At 38.1% G+C, this 24,658-nt stretch overlaps 2 protein-coding genes and 1 pseudogene across 2 annotated transcripts in view; all 3 read left to right on the top strand.

Moving 5' to 3' along the window:
- LOC136778930 (dynein axonemal heavy chain 7-like) overlaps positions 1-24,658 on the top strand; it is a 46,832-nt gene that overhangs the window by 17,845 nt on the left and 4,329 nt on the right. The window contains exons 15-37 of the mRNA XM_066736124.1: positions 15,578-15,833; positions 15,892-16,007; positions 16,077-16,355; positions 16,752-17,009; positions 17,080-17,364; positions 17,710-17,958; positions 18,077-18,422; positions 18,662-18,831; positions 18,894-19,070; positions 19,132-19,353; positions 19,426-19,877; positions 19,947-20,144; positions 20,220-20,367; positions 20,428-20,643; positions 20,705-20,877; positions 21,209-21,518; positions 21,578-21,823; positions 21,904-22,133; positions 22,389-22,612; positions 22,697-22,881; positions 22,944-23,318; positions 23,380-23,552; positions 23,613-23,858. Coding sequence (XP_066592221.1) covers positions 15,578-15,833; positions 15,892-16,007; positions 16,077-16,355; positions 16,752-17,009; positions 17,080-17,364; positions 17,710-17,958; positions 18,077-18,422; positions 18,662-18,831; positions 18,894-19,070; positions 19,132-19,353; positions 19,426-19,877; positions 19,947-20,144; positions 20,220-20,367; positions 20,428-20,643; positions 20,705-20,877; positions 21,209-21,518; positions 21,578-21,823; positions 21,904-22,133; positions 22,389-22,612; positions 22,697-22,881; positions 22,944-23,318; positions 23,380-23,552; positions 23,613-23,858 — 5,534 coding nt within the window. The remainder of the gene's footprint in view (positions 1-15,577; positions 15,834-15,891; positions 16,008-16,076; positions 16,356-16,751; positions 17,010-17,079; positions 17,365-17,709; positions 17,959-18,076; positions 18,423-18,661; positions 18,832-18,893; positions 19,071-19,131; positions 19,354-19,425; positions 19,878-19,946; positions 20,145-20,219; positions 20,368-20,427; positions 20,644-20,704; positions 20,878-21,208; positions 21,519-21,577; positions 21,824-21,903; positions 22,134-22,388; positions 22,613-22,696; positions 22,882-22,943; positions 23,319-23,379; positions 23,553-23,612; positions 23,859-24,658) is intronic.
- On the top strand, positions 1,204-2,691 carry LOC136779154 (uncharacterized). The gene has a single exon (XM_066736555.1). The coding sequence runs from the start codon at positions 1,204-1,206 to the stop codon at positions 2,689-2,691; it is 1,488 nt and encodes a 495-aa protein (XP_066592652.1).
- On the top strand, positions 9,378-10,210 carry LOC136778932 (intraflagellar transport protein 20 homolog; annotated as a pseudogene).

The raw sequence follows: 24,658 nt of genomic DNA, 5'->3' as shown, positions 1-24,658 counted from the left end.
CAATTTTTATCGCCCGAATTAGGGCGAAGGAGTACAGCCGATCGATCGGCTAGATCCACTCTGAGCAATTTGAGAGGAAGCGAACGGACAACGTCGCGAGATACCAGCAGCCAGGGAAGAGCATCTTCGGTATCGAGAAAATCCACGCGTTCAAAGTCAGTGCCAAAGAGCTTCAAAAGTACAAGTACAGTGAAAACGATGGACGATGCTACCAGCCGTAAAAGTGGATGATCTTCGCGCACGCCAACGAGTAAAGGTATCTTCTCCAGAGGGCAGTCCAATGCTGAAGAGAGCGAAACATTAGCAACGGACGACGGTGTCAGGCGAGAATCAAGCTTTATTTCTAGAATTGGTCAACAATTGTCAAGCAAATCTACGGTGCGAGAATCAGTGGCACCGGAAGAAGGCCGGAAAAGCACTCCGATGACTCGATCGGGCAGGTCAACTGTTGGCATCAAAGTAGAGGCAACGGAACGAGCTGGATCGAGAGGCAGCGCTCTTCGAGACAGATTGTCCACACCGTCTAGAAGATCAACGGCGCAAAGTGTAAGGACAAAGAGCGCTAAATCTAGTATCGCGAAGGGCTCTCGATCGTCGCGTGTGCCCTCGAGCAGAAGCATCTTCTCTAGGACAGAGTCCAATGTGGAAGAAGACGAGTGTTTAACGGCGACGGATAACGAAAGCTGCGAACCTCTTAGCGTCTGAAGGGGTAGTCAACTATCGATGAGAAAATCGACCATGCGAGAATCTTTATCGCCCGAAGAAGGGCGAAGGAGTACCGTGGATCGATCCGGTAGATCGACTCTGAATCGTTTGGATGCAATGGAGCGAACGCCATCACGCAGTACGCTCGATCGTCAAAGAGCGTCTAAACGATCGAGAAAGTCTACGCGCTCGAGGTCAACGTCGAGGTCTATGAAATCTAGTGTAGCGGAACCGATAGGCGATTTAAGTAGCGGTAGAAGCAGACGATCCACTCGCGTACCGACAGGTGAAAGCGTTTATTCAAGGGCCACGTCTAATCTTGATGAAAATCAGTCCTTGCCATTGGATGACGATGAAATGGAAGAAGAAAGTTATATTTCAAGAATGAGCCAACGAACAACGAGACAATCAACGATGCGAGATACTTTCCTGCCTGAAGAAGGATGAAGGAGCACGGTAGATCGATCGGCTAGATCGACGGTAAAAACTTTGGAGGCAATGGAACGAACGCCATCGCGCAGTACGATGGGTCGACCGTCTACACCGTCTAAAAAATCAACATGGTCAAGGTCAGGGTCAAGGTCAAGGAGCATGAAATCTAGCGTAGCCGAGCCGGTGGATGATGTAACCAGCCGTCAAAGCGGAACATCTTCTCGCTTGCCTACTAACGAAACCGTCTATTCCAGAGGCAAATCTGATGCTGATGAAATAGAAAGGTTTTCCTCTCTAGTAACACCGAAAGATTCTATAGCGACATTAACCATAGTATTTTCCTCAGCATCCGAATCAAAACCGATGGATGATATGTCCATGTCGAACGAATCGGATATTGAGAATTTAGATAGCGATGAACAATTGGCACGCGAGGAAAGACGTGCTACGAGTATGAGGAGTAAACGGGATTCTGGTAGGTCCAAATCGGTAAGATCCAAGTCCAGATCTAGCGCCAAGAGAACCTCCTCTGCGACTTCTAAGACTAATTACGAGATTTCCGAAGATAATGATACAATAGATGCTGCGAGTAGGCCGGAAGTTTCATTTTTAAGCTCAAGATCCTCGAAACCATACACGCAATCCATTTCGACACCAAGAACAAGTTTAAGTACGAGGCAGGGTAGTTCGTCAAAAAGAGGCTCCTCGTTTTATACGCCAACAGACGATACTATTATTTCGAGAGCACTGTCAACTGCTGAAAGTGACGCGATACCTACTATTGTAGCACCTAATGATTCTGTAACTACCGTAACCATAGTAATATCATCGCCTACCGTGTCAAGATCAACTAGGTCAGACTTTGGATATTTACCTAGCGAGGAACGACTAATATCTGGGCAACGTCGTTCCACAAGTGCTAGGACTAAACGAGACTCTGCTAGATCAGAATCAGCAAGAACAACAACTAAATCCAGCGTTGGAAAAGTGATGAGCGATGTTAGCTTTAACAGAGGCTCTAATTACGAGTCATTGGGCGATGATGATATTACGGAAAGTAAAAAAAAGGCAGGAATTTCATTTATCAGCCCACGAACTTCGTCACGATATTCGGAGCTTACGACAACGACAAAACCAAGCTCGAGCTCGAGGCAAAGCTCGCGTTCAAAGCCAGCTTCGTCGCTTTATGCGGCAACGAACGATAGCGTTTTCTCGAGGGGACAGTCCAATGCTGAAGAGAGCGAATATTTATCGGAAGCCGACGATGAAAGCTACCAACCTATTAGTCATTCAAGAGGCACCCAACAATCAATGAGAAAGTCGACGATGCAGGAAAGTTTATTAGCCGCCGAAGAAGAGCGAAGGAGTACCGTGGATCGATCCGGTAGATCGACGGTACAAACTTTGGAGGCAATGGAACGAACACCATCGCGCTGTACGATGGGCCAGGAAAGAGCGTCTACACCATCCAGGAGATCAACGCGGTCAAGATCAACGTCAAGGAGTATTAAATCTAGTATGGCTGAGCCGGTGGACGATGCAAGTAACCGTTAGAGCAGGCGATCTTCTCGCAAATCAACTGGTGAAAGCGTATTCTCAAGAGGTGAGTCTAATGTCGAAGAAAATGAGTCTTCGCCATTAGACGATGATGAAACGCGAGGACAAAGTTATGCTTCGAGAATGAGCCAACGCACAACGAGAAAATCGACGAGGCAAGGATCTTTATCGCCCGAAGTAGATCGAAGGAGTACCGCAGACCGATCTGCTGGATCAACTCTAAATGATTTGGATGCAAGGTCGTCACGAAAACCATCGCGTAGCACGATTGGTCAGGAAAGAGCATCTACGCCATCCAGAAAATCAACGAGGCAACAATCTTTATCACCCGAAGCAGGAAGAAGAAGTATAGCCGATCGATCAGGGAGATCAACTGCAACTGACTTGGATACAACGTCAGGAACGTCACCACCACGCAGCACGATTGGTCAGGGAAGAGCATCTACGCCATCCAGAAAGTCCACGAGGCAAGGATCTTTGTCGCCGGAAGCAGGAAGAAGGAGTGCAGCGGATCGATCGGGGAGATCAAGGGGATCAACTGCAACTGACTTGGATACAACGTCAGCACTATCGCGTAGCACGGTTGGTCAGGGAAGAGCATCTACGCCATCCAGAAAGTCAACGAGGCAACAATCTTCATCACCGGAGACGGGAGGTAGAGTACCGTGGGCGGATCGGGTAGATCAACTCTAACCAGCTTGGATGCAACGTCACGAATACCGTCGCGCAGCACCATCGGCCAGGAAAGAGTATCCACTGCACCATCGAGAAAATCGACGAGACAGGGATATTTATCGCCCGAAGCAGGAAGAAAAGGTACCGTAGATCGTTCAGGTAGATTAACTCTAAATGATTTGGATGCAAGGTCACGAACACCATCGCGCAGCACGGTTGGCCAAGATAGAGCGTCCACCCCATCCAGAAAATCGACACGCTTCGCGTCAACGTCAAAGACTATCAAATCCGGTATAACTGAGCCGGGAGACGATGCAAGTATCCGCGAGAACGGACGATCTTCTCGTACACCAACAGGCGCAAGTGTCCATTCGAGGACGAGATCCAGTGTCGAAGATTACGAGTCTTCGCCATTGGACGACGATCAAGCGCGGGAACAAAGTTATGCTTCGGGAATGAGCCAACAAACAACGAGAAAGTCAACAATGCGGGATTCTTTACTATCCGAAGAAGGACGAATAAGGAGCACGATGGATCGATCAGGTAGATCAAGCGTAAGCAACTTGGATCATGTGGAACGGGTGTCATCGCACAGTTTGATTGATCAAGAAAGAATATCTGCACCATCGAGGCAATCGGCACGTTCCAGATCAATGTCAAGGAGCATCAAATCTAATATAGCAGAACCGACTGACGATGCACCTAGTTATCGAACTGAGCGATCTTCCCGTTCGCCAACTGATACAAGCACTTATTCCAAGTCACAGTCTAATCGTGAGGAAGGAATACCAAGCGTAGCAATACCAAAAGATTCGGTAGCAACTTTGGCTGTAGTAATTTCAACACCCACTATGTCGAAATCGCTGAATGTCATGCAGATAGCGACTCAATCAGATTTGGATCAATCGGCCAGCGACGGTCAGCTTACACTCGATCAGCGACGTTCTACAAGTATCAGAAGTAAACGGGATTCCAGTAGATTAGAATCGGTAAGATCAAAATCCAGCAAGAGTGTCGGACTAGTGAAGAGTGATGTCAGCTTTAACAGGCCCTCCAATTATGAGATATTGGGCGATGATGATGGTGCGAACATAGCGAGAAAGACAGGGGTTTCGTTTATGAGCCCGCGCACTTCGGCACGTTATTCGGAGTCTGTTGCAACGACGAAACAGAGCTTCGGTTCAAGGCAGAGTACGCCTTCGAAATCGGCTTCGTCATTTTATGCGCCAACACGCGAAAGCGTTCTCTCCGGAGGATAATCCAATGTAACAGAGAGTGAACGATTATCAACAGTGGATGGTGTAACAAGAGTACCAAGTTACATTTCCAGGGAGAGTGGGCAAACAATGAGAGATTCGACGTTGCAAGGATCATTGACATTCGAAGAATCAGGAAGAAGTACGACGGATCGATCAGGCAGATCGACTTTAAGTCATTTCGACGGCGCAGAAAGAATAGGTTCGCGCGGCAGCATGATCGATGAAGAAAGAATGTCGGCGGCACCGTCGAGAAGATCGACGCAAGTGGGCACAATGTCGAGAGGCTCGAAAACTAGTTTTACCGAACCGATGGACGAGCGCAGCAGCAGCTATCAAACCGGACGATCTTCTCGCGTACCAAGGACCCTAAGTGCTTCCTCCAGAGGACCATCCAATGTTGGAGGGAGCGAAAGGCTGTCGACAATGGTGGATGGCGAGAGTCGGGAACCGAGTTACATCACTAGAGGTAGCCAGCAAACCGAAAGAAAATCAACCATCGGTGCAGGATACATGGATTCCGAAGGCTTGCGACGGAGTAGGGTAGATCTAACAGGTGGATCGACAACACCGAGTACCTTAGTCGGTGTGGAACGAGTATCGTATCGCAGCATGATTGATCAAGAAAGAATGTCCACGCCGTCTAAGAGATCGACGCAAGCGGGCTCGATGTCAAGAAGTTTGAAGGGTAGTTTTGCAGGAGCGACGGAAGAATACAGTAGTTTCCAAAGCGGACGATCGTCTCACCTGCCGACCACGGCAAGCCTTTCCTCGAGGGGACAATCCAATGTCACGGAGAGCGAAAGGTTATCAACGGTATATGGTGCAACAAGAGTACCAAGTTACACTTCGAGAGATGCCGAAGGAACAGTGAGAAGATCAACAATAACAGATTATTCACCATCCGAAGCAGATGGAAGAAGTACGACGGATCGATCGGGCAGATCAACTTTAAGTCATTTCGACGGTGCAGAAAGAGTAGCTTCGCGCGGCAGCATGATCGATGAAGAGAGAATGTCGGCACCGTCGAGAAGATCGACGCAAGTGGGCTCAATGTCGAGAGGCTCGAAAAGCAGTTTTACCGAACCGATGGACGAGCGCAGCAGCAGCTATCAAACCGGACGATCTACCCGCGTTCCAACGACCCTAAGTGCTTCCTCCAGAGGACCATCCAATGTTGGAGGGAGCGAAAGGCTGTCGACAACGATGGACGGCGAAACTCGGCAACCGAGCTACATTACGAGAGGTAGCCAGCAAACCGAAAGGAAATCAACCATCGGTGCGGGATACATGGAGCCTGAAGAATTACGAAGAAGCACTGCTGATGTATCAGGCAGATCAACTCTGAGTCATTTCGATAATATGGAAGGTGTACCGTCGCGCAGTACGATGGAACAAGAGAGAATATCCACACCATCTAGGAGATCCACGCAAACAAACCCAATGTCGAAAAGTACCAGAACTACTTTTGCAGAACCGATAGAAGAATACAGTAGTTAGAAAAGCGCGCGATCATCGCGCCTTCCTACCGCGACTAGCGTTTCCACCAGGGGACAGTCTAATGTTGAAGATAACGAGTGGCTATCAATGACAAATGACGATGGTACTCGGGAACCAAGTTACATTGCAAGAGGTAGCCAACAAACTGTACGAAAATCAACCATCAGTGGATTCTTAGAACCCGAAGAATCGCGAAGGAGCACAATTGATCGTTCAGGCAGATCAACTTCAAGTCACTTGGACGGTGCAGAGAGAGTAGGTTCGCGCAGCAGCATGATCGATGAAGAAAGAATGTCGGCACCGTCGAGAAGATCGACGCAAGTAGGCTCAATGTCGAGAGGCTCGAAAACTAGTTTTACCGAAGCGATGGACGAACGTAGCAGCAGCTATCAAACCGGACGATCTTCTCGCGTACCAACGACCCTAAGTGCTTCCTCCAGAGGACCATCCAATGTTGGAGGAAGCGAAAGGTTGTCGACAATGGTGGATGGCGAAACTCGGGAACCGAGTTATATGACGAGAGACAGCCAGCGAACGGAAAGACAATTAACGATCGGTGGACAATTGGAAGCTGAAGAATTGCAAAAGAGCACGTTAGATCTAACTGGTAGATCGACAATGAGTAATTTTGTCGGTATAGAACAAGTACCGTCGCGCAGCATAATTGATCAGGAAAGAATGTCTACACCGTCCAGGAGATCGACGCAAGCGGGCTCGATGTCAAAGAGTTTGAAGAGTAGTTTTGCAGGACCGACAGAAGAATACAGTAGTTTCCAAAACGGACGATCGTCTCACCTGCCGACCAAGGCAACGGCAAGCGTTTTATCCAGAGGACAATCCAATGTTTTAGAGAGCGATTGGACACCGACGGTAGATGAGGAATTCCGCGAACCAAGCTACGTTTCACGGGGTAGCGAACGAACTGTAAGAAAATCGACAATGAGCGGATACTTGGAGGCTGAAGAAGGGGGAAGGAGTGGTACGGTAGATCAATCAGGGAGATCAACTCTAAGTAATTTAGACGCAATGGAACGAGCAGCGTCGCGCAGTCTCATCGATCAGGATAGAATATCTGTACTGTTTAGGAGATTAACAGATTCGAGGTCTATATCGAAGAGCATTAAATCCAGCAGACCAGATGCACAGATTTTCCAAACTGTTTTCCTCAATGAATTGATTTGCATAAGTGAAAATATCATAGAATTTGATAAACTCTGGTGGTAACTTATGTTATTGTACACCCTCTCCTGATGATCTAGTTAACAGAGAGCTCGGGCGTTCGAGCTGTAGAACGTAAGACTATCGGCTACCCGACACTGAAAATGATGAATTAAATTTCACAAATAAACGTAGTATGACGATAGAAGGTGGCTCGCTTATGTACGACGACTTCAGAGATGGTGAATTAAATATTGAAAATGGGATCGAGCAGAGTGATGATGGGAGAAATTTTAGAAGCAGAGACAGTAAAATACGGTTTAGCAGTGCGCATTCCAATATTCCTGACAACCGAAGCGCGTCGAATATTTCGAAAAGGTCTAGTGGGAATAGGAGAAAAAAATTGTCCGTTGGTACCTTGAGATCAGGTAGATCGAACATGCAGGATAGAGACAATAGTTTATCTCTATCCTCGTACAAACCAAATTTGGAAAGTAGAGCTTCAAAATCAATGTCTTTCCTATAGAAAAATGAATAATTCTCTGAAGCAATATTAATGTTCAATTAGTGGTAATCCAACTAGATCCGAGTCAATTTCAAGAAATGGCAAAAATCAAAGTCTATACAAATATGAATGTCAAACTTCGAATACTGTTTTCAATAAGCTTTTCTCCAAGCATCAATTTAGAAAGAGAACAAAGCAATTTTGCTTTTGAGTATACAACTGGAATGAGATATTCTTTCTATGTATACTAAGATAAAAAAGGAAACGCGCACACAGGGATCTAATTGATTTAGGGATATGAATATGGCAATCGTTTGATCATTTGGACATAGGTATATGGACGAGGCATAACAGATACTGTTCATGGAACATCGATGCTTATTATCAATTAAGTATATGTCGACTGTATTTAAAACAATTAATTTGTAAATCTATACATTCCGAAAGCTGAATATAAATAGCAGAAATCACACAAATTGACGAAGATAACTGTAACGTTGGCGCAAGAAAAATTAATCAAGATGAAAGCGCATTGAATTCTTTTTAATATGAAAATTTAATAGAGGAGGGAAATAACGGTGTAGCTGCCTTGAAAATATAAATAGTGCTTCCGAAGAATCAATGCCAAGAATTGAAGCAAACAAATAATAAAGTACTTGGTGACCATAATGAGTACGATAAAATAGAAAAACAAGCGTAATATAAATAATCGAATGTCTAACAATATTTTATACATCCAAATTCAAAATTTGGAACGTTTATCACTCATCAGATACCAAACCGGATTCAGAATGAAAGAGAAAATTTCCCAATTATTCGAAAATAAACGAAGATGTGTTTGTCAAGTAAATTTCAGTTATAATAACATAAACCCGAGACTCTCATCAAATAAAAAAATGTCTCGATATAATTCCAACTTATATGAAAATGTAATTGAAAGACCTGCTTGTTTTCAACCCATCAAAAGTCTAAATGAATGTCTTAACAATATATGTGCTAGAAATTCCAGTCGTTGTGATAATAACTGCTTATCAAGTATAAAAAATTGCTGTCATTGTAGAGTACGAAATTGTAACAATTATATATTCTATTCAGATAAATCTATTCCGTCATCAACCTTTTATAAATCTCGAATTTATACCATTTTTCGTTAAATTATATTCAATAAAATCAGAGAAAAATTGAAAAAGTTTGTGTATAATTTAATTTTACGTATACTTAGACCTTTATTTATCAATTAATTAGGCACACATATACAATATATATATATATATATATATGGTATACTGTACAGCGAAAATTGACTTGCAGGCGGTATTTACAAGTTGACTTGAAGTCAACTGGTAAATGCCAATCTCAAGTCAACTTTTAATAGTTGACATAGAATTTTACTAGAAGAGTCGACTTACAGTCGACAATTACAAGTTGACTTCAGGTTGACTAATAAAAGGCGACTTTCAGTCAACTTTTAGTCAAGTGTGCTGTTAGGGTAGTGTTAAGGATTTAGAACGCAGCCAATTTCTCGCTTTGTAAATGACTGTCTAGTCTACAGTCTTCACTCAGTTCATTCTTTCCCTGTCATTTTTAAAATGGCGGACCCCATGGAAAAGTATGGCTTGTATATTGATGACTTATGTAAAATTCGCATTTTAGAGCCTACAATCGCCAATGAGACGAACAAACTAAAAGAGGAATGTCAAAATTTTGCGTCTCGTAAGTTTATCCAACGCGTATTCCTACTTTATAAAATTAAATAATATCATTAATTTTTTCGTTAAACCCGAAATCTACCATAATTTCATACACCTTAACTCTTTGAAGCACTCAGAGTTGATTCAGAGCACTTAAAATTTTCGTGATAGAACAACGTTTCTTTCCTTTATTTTCAAAAAAAAATACTCCTATTATGAATGGTTATAAATTAGCACCTGATAAATAAACCTTTGCAAATGATCTTTAAGCACAATATAGAAATATCAGTAAAGCTACACATTTGGAGTTTTCTTATGCACTTATACTGTGTTTTAAATGAACGAATATGGTTGAAAATGTTATGTATTTATTTTTATAGAAATTACAGATTTTCAAAAGTTTTCGGACGAGTTTATAAACATCATAGATAACTTGGTGAATTAGGTGGAAAGGGAGAAAATGCGAACGATCGGTGCTAGAAATTTGTTGAGGTCCGTTTCAAAACAGAGAGATGCTCATAAACAACAAATCAAGGTCCATTTGTCTCCTATATAGAACCAAGAAAAAAATTGTTTGAAAACAATAATTCCGTCGAAATAATAAATTAAATTGCAGGCCCTACTGGTGGAAAAAAACTGTGGAACTAGAACGGTTACGCATCGAGTTTGATTCTTTAAAAAAGATAGAGCAAGATCAATTGGAGACTATTGAACATCTAACTGTTAATTAAATAATGTTATGATATAATAATTAAACTTTTATCTGTAAAAAAGAAACGAGGGAAGGAGTTTTATTTTCAACACTAGTATACAGTATATACACAGCGCGGGAATAGAGATTTGTGTGTGATTCGTCCAGTGATGACAATAATACGTAAATTACAGCTGTTTTCCAGAGAGAACACAATCAAGTTTTCATGTTCATGTAGGTGTGCGTTTGTTTGGTGCGTCCATGCGTATATGTTAAGTCTCGACGGCAAGTACATATAAAAGTAGATAATGACATGTCTATACCGCCGAGCACTACCGTGTAACTTATACAGCAAGTTTAGCCCTTCCAATTTGCAAACCAATTTAATTTTATGAATGATCACTTGTCATGATTTAAGTGAAGCTTTACTTAAAATGGTTTTGAAAAACCTTTCATTTGAGCCCACGAACATGAAAATCGGTTCACGCAATCCAGAGATATTATACTCTGTTATCTATATATATGCCGAAATAACATTTTTCTCCTTCCTCATCTCTTTTTCCAGCCAAAATGTATGTCTCGGGCTGAAGTTGGCCGCTAAGGAAAGTGACGTCATTTTCACATTGCTTCCAACAAACTATACTCGCAACGACGAAACTATAGTTGTGAACTGTCAAATAAATCGATGTAATCGATGTAACTAATCCGGCGACTTGTTAACTGTCAATAGTAATGTAAGGTTATTTATATTTAATGCAGTGAAAATGTTCATTGTTATGTTAGTGAATGTGTTTAATTTTTAAAATGACAAATATATTCGAATAATAATGACATAAGAAGTCGACAATTATTAGATAAGTATAACATTATATTTTATAATACAGGATGTTAGTATACTTTGTGGTACTTTGTGAAATTTCTTTTTCAGATAAATTAAGATAGAATATTTCTATTTGAATTGTTGAGGATAGAGCTGACTGGATGAAGTAAAATTAATATTTACATATTTTCAACACTGTGCAAAGAAGATATATACTTTCATCATTTATGTGCATCATTGATTATCAGGAGCATATTAATTGCAAGAAACTGTTAAGGTATTTGAAAATCATATGCTAAACTTCCAGGGTTTGAAATCATTAACAAAATGCATGTTTAACTGTTTTTTCTTTAAACTGATGTGGAATTTAACTGTCCGATAAGTTATATCATACATACAAACAATTATCCAGGAGACAATAAAACATTCTTATTACTACGATTAAAGAAAAGTAGATGAATATTTGCTAATCGTTAATTAATTTTCAATTATAATATAAAAAATGTATTAAAACCAAATATTTATCTATGCTTTTCTAATAAGAGTAGAAAGAAATTATTATTATCTGCAAAAAAATTATTTAATTTCTTGTAAGTATAACATTGAGTTTTATAATATAATATGTAATATATTTTTTGGAACTTAGTGAGGTTTTATTTCAGATTGAATTGTAATAACGTGTTTATTGTGTCATTGTGCAGGCTTGAGTTATAATATTAAATAGAAGAAATCAGAAATTATACCAGTTTGCCATAGTAGAAGCCATAATGCAAAGTTAATGGTGAGAGTTATAAATCAAAGGAAAAGGTGGAGAAATTCATAAATTTGGAGGCCAATTCTTGATAGTGAAAGGCTTGCAGGTGATTTTGGACATAAACTTTTTGAAATATATAAGTCAATTAAATAATAATTATAATGAAAACATCATCTAGAAGTGAAACAATAAAATGAAGTCATCATTTTAATATTTTCCATGCGATAGATAATACAGTGAATAAATTTGGGAAAATGAAAGCAGTATATCTAAAATAGAGGCTTCCATTGCATTAATTTGTGTATTTTCTAGTTTATGTTGATGAAAAGAAAATACAAGTGGCACTAGTTTGCTTGAAAAAGAGCCCTGATTCATAGTTGATATTGGGAGTAACAGTTAAGAAAAAGGGATGAATTTCTAAGCAAATCGTTAAAAGTGAAGGGCTTGTAGATGATTTTGGGTATACAATTTTGGAATTAAAAATCACATAGTTGATGAAAATTATAACAAAATTATGTGGATCTGTAAATATGAAAAGAATTCATGATTGCAATATTTTACATGTGATGGGGCATACAGTGAATAAATTTAGGAAGCTGAAAACTATATATCTAAAGAAGAGAGGCATCCATTGCAGGAGTTGGTGTATTTCCTAGTTTATATTAATGAAAGGAAAATATAAATGGTACTAATGTGCTGGAGAAAGTGCCATAATGCAAAGTTGATATTGAGTGACAGCCAAGAAATAGGTGGAAAAATGAGTCAATTCATAAGAAAATCCTTGAGAGGGAAGGATTTGCAGGTGATTTTGGGCATACAATTTTGGATTTAGAACTCATATAGTTGATGAAAATGATAATAAAATCATGTAGATGTGTAAATATAAAAGGAATTCATTATTTCAATATTTCACATGTAATAGAGCATACAGTGTGTAACTTCAGGAAACTGAAAGCAGTACACTTAAAAAACATAGGCTTCCATTGTATTAACTGGTATATATTTTATAGTTTATATTAATCAAAAGAATAAATAAATGGCACTAGTTTACCAGAGAAAGAACCATAATGCAAAGTTGATAGTGAGAGTAACACCTAAGAAAAAGGTGGATTTAGAGGTAAATTTAGAATCATATTCTTGAAAGCGAAAGGCTTTAATCTGATTTTGGGTATAAGATTTTGAAAATATAACTCAAACAGTCATTGAATCCTATGTTAAATACCTCTAAAAGTGTAATTATGAAAGAACTCATCATTGTAATATTTTGTATTTTATTCAGTAGAATAACAAATTAATATTTTGATTTGAAACTTTACATTATGGAATGATGAGAACATTGGAAAATGTTTTGTTAGATTGAATTATTTAAAATAATTAATTAGTTTGAACTCCTATATTCTTACAAAACGTTATAAGATCCCACAAAAAACAAGCTTCGCTTGTAAAGAAAGGCCGGCAAGTATATAAGTCGTATCTAGCATAATTAATATAGTAATATAAAATATTTTAATTCAAAAAAATAGTGAAATCCAAATGCTAGGCAAGTATAAATTATTGTTACCATGATGAAAGTTAAAATTTGGAAAAAGGAAAATAGTAACACAAAAATTACTTGCCGGGCCCGTAAAATTCATGTGTAAGTCGCTATCTTGCAATTTAAGCGTTGCTTCTCATAAGTTAAAAATGTGGCTATTTAATACGATTACATACAACGGGCCACCGGCAAGTAATTTTAGTGTTACTATTTTCCTTTTTCCAAATTTTAACTTTCATCATGGTAACAATAATTTATACTTGCCTAGCATTTGGATTTCACTATTTTTTTGAATTAAAATATTTTATATTACTATATTAATTATGCTAGATACGACTTATGTACTTGCCGTCCTTTCTTTACAAGCGAAGCTTGTTTTTTGTGGTATATATATACAGAGAGAGAGAGAGAGAGAGAGAGAGAGCAGTAGAAATCTAATTCTGCAAAATATGTAGATAAAAACCATAAGTATCTACTACATGAATTGCAGTTGGTCTTAGGAAAATGTTATAGGCGTTTGGATTCCAATGTTAAGCAGACATGGGCGCGTAGTGCGATTTGGAGGGTGACCCATTGGGAACACTGCGACACCGGCAAGAAATTTTTCAATCGAAGTAAGATATACCGATGGACGAAAGAGCAAAGTAGGCACATAGGTGCGTGATGTACTACCTAATTACAATTTATAAAATGGAATTTAGATACGAATTTGTTACAAATTAAAAATTGTACCACTGTGACAACAGCTATAATAGTGTAGTTATATTGTGAGCAATTTGACCCGGTATGAAACCCGGAAAAAAATCCAAAATAATAATGGAAACAAGACAAAGGAGAGGAAGTAAACTACGCAACCAAGGTGGTATACGCAGATGGGTTAATTATAAAAGTTAAGGAAGAGACTGACAGTGCTAAGTTCACTCCAGAAAGATAATAGGGAGCAGGAACCCTAGCTCTGATGAACGAGAGCGAAAACTGGCGCGGCTCGCCCACGTAAGTACTGGGCGAGTAACTTTTCGTGAGCGAGAACGCTCTCCGTGTGTTGGCCACCTGGCGGCGTTGCGCCGAACTGTGAGGAGGAAGCGAGACGGAGAGTGCGCCAGAGCGAGACGGCCCGAGAGGCGAGAGTCCCGGACCGCTCACTCCGACACACGTCCGATCTCCAAGAACCACGTTATCGCTATCAATAGGTACTTCGAAATCTAGCAATATAATTTTGTAAAATATGAATAAAACTTTATAGTAAAGGCTATTTAATAAAAAAAACCTTTGTAATGGCATCCTCATAATTTATTTACGTTTACAAATATTAAAATCTTTTACTGTATATATTCTAGATATACTATGTATATAGTATTCTTCATTGAAGTAAAAGTTCTATTACGGCGGTTTATATCACACAATTAAAATGTAATATTCCAACAGTATTTGGAAATTTACGCCTTAAATTTGTATATTTACATTGAATCGGAAAATGTACTCTTTCTAGTAAGATCGAACAGAGAGTAGAGGGTCCAAAAGTAACCCTCTATATTCTGTGTAATTTTACATCATTTTTTTTTTACAGTGTAGTAAATAAATTCTAGAACTATTTTCTTTTGGGTATTTTCGTGTATTTAATTCCGTTAATATAATTTGAAGATTAGACTCTACAGTTTTTCCTACACGTACTGAGAAATATTTAAACCAGTAAGCCGAAGAATGAATGGTGGGTGCATAGGTGCCCTTTAAATTTACATAAATTATTTTTATTTTTGGGTAATAAAATTGTATCCGTCTTGCAACTAGTATTTTGGTTTCATATCCGTGTGCCTTCTATACGTTTTTATTTAGGTTTTCATTCTTCTCAGAATCTAAAACTTGTGAAATTTCACCGTCGAATGATAGACATCATAAAATATAAAACTTTATTGTTCAATTGTTTTATTCTTTTAACTGAATATATTTTTTAATGAGTTATAATTACATAGATTTATAATGGAAACATACATCTCATAATGCGTACAAAATGACTACAAGTAATAGTGTTAAAATGAAACATTTATATTTCTGGTATAATTTAAGCGTGGAAATTTCAAACATTCTAAATGTCAATTTTCTCGAACAAAAATTTATTTTTTAATAAATGCTACACGTCAAGGCCAATAGCCCTAAAAACGTTTTGAGTGCTTAAATTATTCAAATTCATTTAAAGATTTTCTGCAGCACTTCGCAACGCACGTTTGAAATTTACACTCTTTAATTACTAATTTTTTAATAAGGTACACACTTGTATTGTACTAATTAATTAATACTGCAGGTGACAGGATCAAAGGATGCTTATGGTAAAAAGGAAAGAAGCCAGTGGGCTTTGGATTGGCCAGGGCAAACTGTTCTCTGTACAAGCAAACTGTACTGGACCACTGATATAACGAAGATTCTTAATAAGACGAATTGTAGCAGCGATGAAATTATTAACTCTTTAAGTGATTTCGTAAAAACCTGCACTGCTGAATTAAATGCTATAGTTTTACTTGTTCGTGGAAAACTACCGAAACAAAATCGAACAACTTTAGGTATGTATGCGACTAAAATATTAAAATTAATGGAGATTTTTAATCTCTGAAGTTTCAGAGGCCTTGGTTACCTTGGACGTTCATGGAAGGGACGTGGTAGCATCGCTAGTGAATGATAAAGTCAGCGTTGCGACGGATTTCAAATGGATTTGTCAAATGAGATATTATTGGATGGTGAATTTTTCATCATTCTCCACTTTCTATCCTTCCTCTTTATTTTTATACATTTTGCTAATATTTTAGGAAGGCGACATGTACTCGATAATGATAAACTCCTCTTTGAAATACGCCTACGAGTATCTGGGAAATACTGGACGTTTGGTGATTACACCTTTGACAGATAGATGTTATCGAACTTTGTTTGGTGCCCTCAATTTAAATCTGGGAGGTGCTCCGGAAGGTCCTGCTGGAACCGGAAAGACAGAAACCACTAAGGATATGGCTAAGGCAGTTGCCAAACAATGCGTAGTCTTTAATTGTTCTGACGGTTTGGACTACATAGCTCTCGGTAAATTCTTCAAGGTACAAACATGTACTTATATAAGCCATGTTTTCATTGTTTACACTTTTTACACTTTCGAAAAATTTTATGTCATATGGAGACAGTAGAATTTTATAGAAATATAGAATTTTTAAAGTTTCGTTTTTAAAACTGGCTTGATTGGTATAAAATATTTATCAGATTTATACACGATTTAGTGCAATTAAATTACACAATTTAATCAAGTAATATTTTATAATTTATTTCAAGTCAATAACTTAATAAAAACGTATATTTATATAGAGATCTACAGTCCTTCTATGTATTAGATAAATTATACACTTTTCATGAAAAGAGCATAATGAGTAGATAACAAATAGATCTGCTATTTCATGCAGTGGTGCAATAACGGTAATAAATTTTATTTTGATAACAAGGGTTTAGCATCGACTGGTGCTTGGTCTTGTTTCGATGAATTCAATCGAATCGACCTTGAAGTATTATCGGTGGTGGCTCAGCAAATCTTGACCATTCAACGAGCCATAAATGCTAAACAGGAGAGATTGCTGTTTGAAGGCACGGATTTGAGTCTGGATCGAACCTGCGCTGTGTTCATCACGATGAATCCTGGATATGCCGGAAGATCAGAATTACCGGATAACTTGAAGGCTCTATTTCGTCCAGTGGCTATGATGGTTGACAAAAATTCAACATTCTTATGATTTGAATTGCATCAATTGTAAGAGGTTTATCTTGTATCTTCAGGTACCTGATTATGCACTCATTGCTGAGAATACATTGTACTCGTATGGTTTCTACAATGCTCGGCCACTCTCGGTTAAAATCGTTGTTGCTTATCGACTCTGCTCCGAGCAATTGTCCAGCCAGAATCACTACGATTACGGAATGCGAGCCGTCAAATCAGTTTTGATAGCGGCTGGTAATCTCAAGCTCAGATATCCTGAAGAGAATGAGGATATCCTTATGCTACGTAGTATCAAGGACGTTAATCTGCCCAAATTTCTCAGCGACGATCTACCTCTGTTTCACGTACGTGCTCTTATATTAATGAAATATTATATTAAAATGTATATATATTTTTTTATATGATTGTGTATACAAAATAAGGTTTTATTCTAAAGAGTAAAAAGGGTAGTTGCTAAGAGATTGTTTTTATGAAATTGCATAATATAATTAAAGTTTTTAATTTATTCACGATGGCAAGAACTTGTAGTTGGTACTTTTTCGAATAAGAATTTATTTTTCGACCTACTCATAAATACAAATTTATTAAGTGTTATTAATTTGACAATAACTATTTACCCTTGTTCTACCTGCATTCGCTTCTCTATCTTGAAAATAAATTCTTTTTTAAATACAAATTTTTTTATTTAGGGTATCGCGTCGGATTTGTTTCCAAATGTGGTCTTACCAGAGCCTGATTATACTTACTTAAACGCTAGCTCCAAAGAAGCCTGCGAAAAAGCTAACATACAATGTGATCCTGTATTCCTCGAAAAGATCCAACAGATCTATGAAATGATGATCGTTCGTCATGGTTTCATGATTGTTGGTCTACCCTTTGCTGGAAAAACAACAGCTTATACGATTTTAGCCGAAGCTCTGAAGATATGCGAAAACAAAGTAATTCAATAATTTTCCGACTTTAACACACAAAAGTTATCACTTTGCCAAAACCAAGTAATCAAATTGCTATTTGCTCATTTTGACGTACATCTGATTAATCTCGCTGTATTTTCAGGGTTGGATGGACGAGCACAGAGTGGAAAAAATAGTGATCAATCCAAAGTCGATAACTCTTGGTCAACTTTATGGACAATTCGATGCTGCTTCTCATGAGTGGAACGATGGGATTTTAGCTGTGAGCTACAGGGAATTTGCCACTTCCATTAACGAGAACCGAAAGTGGCTGATCTTCGATGGTCCAATCGATGCGATTTGGATCGAAAGTATGAACACTGTGCTCGATGACAATAAAAAACTTTGCTTGATGAGCGGAGAGATCATTCAATTGGCACCCACGACAAACTTGATCTTTGAGCCTATGGATCTCGAAGCAGCTTCCCCCGCCACTGTTTCTCGTTGTGGTATTGTAAACATAATATAATAAACTTTAGTTCCTTTTGAAATAAAGTCAAAATCAGACGACGCTTTTTCATCTATTAAATTGCTTGCTAAATTTTGAATGGCGATTGATAGAATATCTGCATTATTATAACCAAATAGCTACCAGAATTCCAAGTACTGCAAGCAATCCAGTAAAAGAAAAATTATCGCTTGGTTTGGGTCTAACTGAAAGTTAGTCTCTCATCGTTTTTTTCTTCAGGAATGATCTACATGGAACCATCAGCCTTAGGCTGGGAACCACTGCTACGATCATGGATCGCAGCTCTTCCCAGTGTCTTCACCGATTGGTTAAAAAATTATGTACTGGAATCCTTATTTCGCAGATTTTGTAGACCACTCTTCCATCTTTTACGACGCGGTGGTGTAAAGGTATACGAATTATATTTAACTCCAATTTGTTTGAAAAATATTATCAATGGTGCATTTTATAGGAAATGTGTCCTATGCCAGACTCTAATCTGATCAGATCCATTACATATTTATTGGACTGTTTCATAAATGATTATCGTATTGATGACGAGGAAGCTGCTAAAAATCCATTACAATTTGCACCTGACGAAGAAAGAGTACAAAAAATAGACGAACTCAGTCTTCGTGCTCAGATTGAAGTACTTTCCCTGAAAATTTATATTTTATTACTTTATTCAAGTTTTAATTCTTTATACACAGGGTTCCTTCTTTTTCTCCTGTATCTGGGCCATGGGTGGCACTTTGGAACCAAAATACAGAGCGAAATTTAATATTTTGTTTCGAGCCTTGTTAGAGAGAGAATTTCCTTTGAAAATTATGCAAGAATTCCAACTAACGGAAGCTGTACCACCACCCCTACGACCTTTCATCTTTGTTATGCCAAAGCAAAATTCTGTTTTTGATTATAGATTCCTTAGAGAGGTTTGTTATTATTATTAATTTTGTTTATTACTTTTTTATAGATCAATAAATTTTTTCCTCGAATGTTTTCAGGGTAAGGGCAAGTGGAAATTGTGGTCCGATGATTTGCTAACCGTACCCCCCATACCACGAGACATTCCAGTCAATCAAATTATTGTCCCAACTATAGAAACTATACGTTATACTGCGTTATTTGCGCTGCTCGTTCAGAACCAGAAACCAGTTTTGTTCGTAGGTCCAACTGGAACTGGAAAATCTGTCTACATAATCGATTTTTTACTGAAGAAAAATAACGCAGCGGTGAACAAACCATTGATCATCAATTTTAGTGCACAGACAACAGCTAATCAGACACAAGATATAATTATGAATAAATTGGATAGGAGAAGGAAGGGGGTTTATGGACCACCAATAGGAAAAAGATGGATCATTTTTGTTGATGACGTTTCAATGCCATTGAAAGAGTCTTATGGGGCACAGCCACCTATTGAGCTTTTGCGTCAGTGGTTGGACCACTGGCAATGGTAAACCTTTCCTTTCTATGATCCTTTTTATTAACAATTTGTTTATTCTGTTATTTATTTTCTGCAAAGGTACGATAGAAAAGAAGTAACTGCCATTAAATTGGTGGAAATTCAACTAATGTGTGCTATGGCTCCCCCAACAGGGGGTGGAAAAGACGTCACGCCACGATTCAAAAGACACTTTTTCACTTTGACTATAGGCGAGTTTCAAGACGATGTTATGATAACAATTTTTAGCAAAATTATTCTTTGGCATTTAGATACAAGGTGACAATAAATAGAAGTTGTAGGTATCAATTTTATTCCTGCTGTTTCTTATTTTTATTCTTTATTTTTTCTCAGGGGTTTCAGCAAAGAATTCGATCCTTGCATCGATGAATTAGTCCTGGCGACATTGGATATATACAAGGAAAGTTTGTTAAATTTGCTACCTACTCCAACGAAATGCCATTATTTATTTAATCTTCGAGATTTCTCCAGAGTGATTCAGGTATTTTAAAAGTGTAACTGGTTCCTTGCTGAATATCTACCATTTTTAATATTCTTCAAGGGCATTCTACTATCGGTACCGGAAACTATGCCAGGGATAGAGAATATGAAACGGTTATGGGTGCACGAAATATTGAGAGTGTTTGGTGATCGTTTGGTAGATCAGGATGACATCAAGTGGCTAGTGAAAAGATTACGTGAAACCGTGAAGAATCGTCTGGACGTCACAATGGAAAGTTTGTTCGCGGATTACGTGGAGGAGCATAAAGTCAAGAAAGTAATTATCGATTTTCAATTTTTATTATAAAACTTATATTTCTTGAGATTTTATTTTGCAGATATCGGATAAAGAATTAAGAAGATTGTTGTATTGTGATTTTGCTGATGCAAAAGTAGACACTCGTTTGTACCAGGAAGTAACAGATTTGGTTGGCCTTAGGGAACAAGTGGAGACTTACCTGAACGAATTTAACTCGATGACCAAAGCCCCAATGAATTTAGTACTTTTCCGGTAACACAAGTGATTTTTATGGCAAATGCTATTTGCATAGAAAGAATTATTAACGGAGAATTATCCGGATATTTGATATAAAAAATTATTCTTTATATTCCTGATACGTTAATTAACTTCTTAATTTAAGCTTAATTTCCTAATTTAATCGAATTATGTGATTAATTTAATCAAAGTTTAGTATTTACAACCAAATATTTACTTACGCGATGGTAAATAATTTCTTAAATTGATTAATCTATACACATTTTTCATTAATCGTAGCTAATGTATCTCTACGTTTAATTTAGAAACATTATACAAGAAAAACCTAATAAATATACATTTTTAGGTTTGCCATAGAACATTTGTCAAAAATTTGTCGCATTATAAAGCAACCAAGAAGCCATGGGCTTTTGATAGGGGTCGGTGGATCAGGAAGGCAATCGCTGACGAGGTTAGCCTCGCATATATCTGATTACGACCTCTTTCAAGTAGAAATTACGAGATTTTATGGAACCAACGAGTGGCATGAAGATATAAAAAAAATTATGAGAAGAGCCATCAGCTCCGACGCACATTCGACCTTCCTTTTCAGCGATACCCAGATAAAAGAGGAAGGTTTTCTAGAAGACATCAGCAATATGTTAAATTCAGGAGAGGTGATAATTTTCTTCACTGTTTTACTAATCTGTCTCTAACCAAGCACTCACATTTCAAGATACCAAATATTTTTGCTGCGGACGAAGTGGCCGAACTCTGTGAAAAAATGAAGCAAATCGATCGACAACGGGAACGGTCCCAACAAACAGATGGTAGTACCGTTGCACTCTTCAATCTCTTCGTTCAAATTTGTCGTGATCAGCTTCACATCATAGTAGCTATGTCACCCATTGGTGTAAATTTTAGAAATAGAATTAGAAAATTCCCAGCACTCGTAAATTGCTGCACTCTTGATTGGTTCCAGGTAAATATTTATTAAAAAATAATAATAATATGCTGTAATAAAAATTATATAACAAAATAAATTCTTATCAATATTTACAGCCTTGGCCGGAAGACGCTTTGTTAGCAGTGGCAAAAAAATTCCTCTCAGACGTAGAACTGACTGATCACGAGAGAGAAGCTTGCATAGATATGTGTCAATATTTTCACACCTCCACTCAAACTATCAGCGACGACTATTTCGAAAGACTAAAGAGACATAATTACGTAACTCCAACTTCTTATCTCCAAATGATCAATACATTTAAAGATCTTCTAAACCAAAGCAGAAAGTATAAGCACTAACATAATTTGTAAATTGGGATCTTTATGGAAATATAGAACATTTTTAAATTTGTTAGCTTGAAATAAAGTAGAAACGCGTAGCATATAATTTTTCATTTAAATTTGCACTATATAATTTTGTGGAAATGAGATAAATAGCTTATGTGAAACGCTCTATATTTGCATAAAGAAACACAATCTAATGATTTGATAGTAGTTATGTACCTTCCATTGGTATTATTAATTCAAATTCTTTGATACAGAGAAATATTGGAATCGAAAGGCCGTTATGAGGGTGGATTGGATCGTCTGGACAGCACGAAGAGTCAAGTAGCAGAAATGCAAGAGATTCTCATATCCCTGCAGCCTGCCTTACGTGCAGCAACGGAAGACGTTGAAAGAATGATGGTAAACGTGCAAAAGGAGAGCCAGGAAGTGGCAGAAATCGAGAAAGTAGTAAAAGTCGATGAAAATGCTGCTCAGGCAAGTAGTGAAGCTGTACCGAAAAAAAAAATGAAAATTGAGAATTTCTACATAAAAATATTATTTAATAAATTCTGTATGTAGGCAGTCGCGCAAGGAGCTTCTTTAATTAGGGCCGAATGTGACGCGAATTTGGCAGAAGCAATGCCTATATTAAAGCGTGCGGAAGACGCATTGAAAACTCTCACCGTCGCGGATATCGCAGTAGTAAAAGCTATGAAATCTCCGCCGTACCTCGTACGGTTAGTCATGGAAGCCATTTGTGTTCTAAGGGTAAGTCAACGCGCTTATACTAGGCATTTCCAGGTTACGTTAAACCTACATTTTTCTTATAGCAAGTGAAACCTGAGAAGATCCAGGGGAAAGATGGGCATGCAGTAGCCGATTATTGGAAAGCGTCCTTGAGAATTTTAAGTGACACGAGATTTCTCGACTCCCTGGTGAATTTTGATAAAGACAATATACCTCAAAATGTGATAGATACGATAAGAAGAGAATACTTGACGGATGAGAATTTCGATCCAGAGAAAATGAAGAAAGTATCGAATGCTTGCGAAGGTATCTGCAAGTGGATCTTTGCTATTTCTGAGTACGACAAAGTGGCCAGAGTCATCGCGCCCAAGAAGAAGGCTCTGGCAGAGGCAGAGGCTGTATACAAGGAAGCATCGGATAAACTCGAACTTAAACGCAGTCAGCTTCGAGAAGTTCAAGTATAAAGCTTCGTTTTTGTATCCAACACAGTTTCATCTATTGATCCATCGCATTTTTTAGACAAGATTAGCACTGCTCGAGGAAGAATTGCATCAGAGAAAATTAGAGTTTCAGGCGATGCTGGACAAAGTCACCGAATGCGAGACGAAATTGAGGCGAGCTGAAGAGTTGATCGGTGGTTTGGGTGGAGAGTATACTAGATGGGCCCAAACAGCCAAGGACTTGGGTCGAAGGTTATGACTAATTTACTTTCACCTCAAAGAGCAAACAAAACTTTCAGCTTTTTTTTATAGGTACCAGCGATTAACCGGGGACATCATTATAGGATCCGGTGTCGTAGCTTATTTGGGCCCGTTCACTATGCAGTATCGACATCGACAAATCGAAACTTGGACGGACCTCTGCGAAAATTTGCAAATAACCGTAACTAAAGATTTTCAATTGCGAAATATTCTTGGCAATCCTGTGGTTATTCGATCTTGGAACATTCATGGTCTCCCTAGTGATTCTTTCTCTATCGATAATGGCATTATTGTCACGTGAGTCGTTCAAGTTCTAAACTGTACACTGATAAAAAATCATTTAACTCAAACAAATCTTTCTTTACAAATAGTACTAATTTCAATGGGTACTTGGTTTTTTAGTAAGATGCTCGAATTTTATGAGGATTCTAAGGCACTGGGCTGAAAGAATTTAATTGACTCTTAATATTGATTTCTATATTGATAACAAAATATATTCACATTAAGTACGGCTGTATACAAAGAACTTATTACTAATCTAGAATGCTTCTTGCTTCCAACTTTCCATCATTCAGAGAATTATCGGACAGCAGAAATTCCTTCGAATCATCAGTAATGATACAATTTTTTCTGGTTTAAAGCTACCTAATGAGTGTTAGAAAATTCATAAAATCTCAAAGTTACATTTATTCCGGCGCCAAATCCCACCAGAGACATTCTGTCTAGCCACCTCTTCCAGCCTTCTTTTGCCTGGCAAATGGCTACGGGGTTCTAAAATTCAAGGTCGATCGAGTTAGCAAGTGATATTAGTTTTTAATAACGAACACGCTAATTTCATATCAACTATATGAAACTGATGAAAAAAAAGCTATTTACAAAAATAGGGCCTTTAAACAAGTCATAGAAACGTTTAGCCTAATTAGAAATTTTTGGAGCAGACTAAGCGAAAGGTCGATATTTTTGTAATACTTACAAACCTCCATTTCATCAAAGTCTTCGAACAAATTACTATTTATACATGACCCAACATTGGTTATTCTTTAGGTCTCTTAGGTTAAAATTTTAGTTTTGCTCTTCTGCTGGTGCTTGTCTGACCC

This window comes from Prorops nasuta, unplaced genomic scaffold (assembly GCF_024137725.1).
Source record: "Prorops nasuta isolate Cenicafe-Biocafe unplaced genomic scaffold, Cenicafe_Pnas_1.2 PNAS00015, whole genome shotgun sequence".
Lineage (NCBI taxonomy): Eukaryota > Metazoa > Arthropoda > Insecta > Hymenoptera > Bethylidae > Prorops > Prorops nasuta.
The sequence above is the reverse complement of the archived record's forward strand: the minus strand, read 5'-3'. Positions and strand labels throughout refer to the sequence as shown.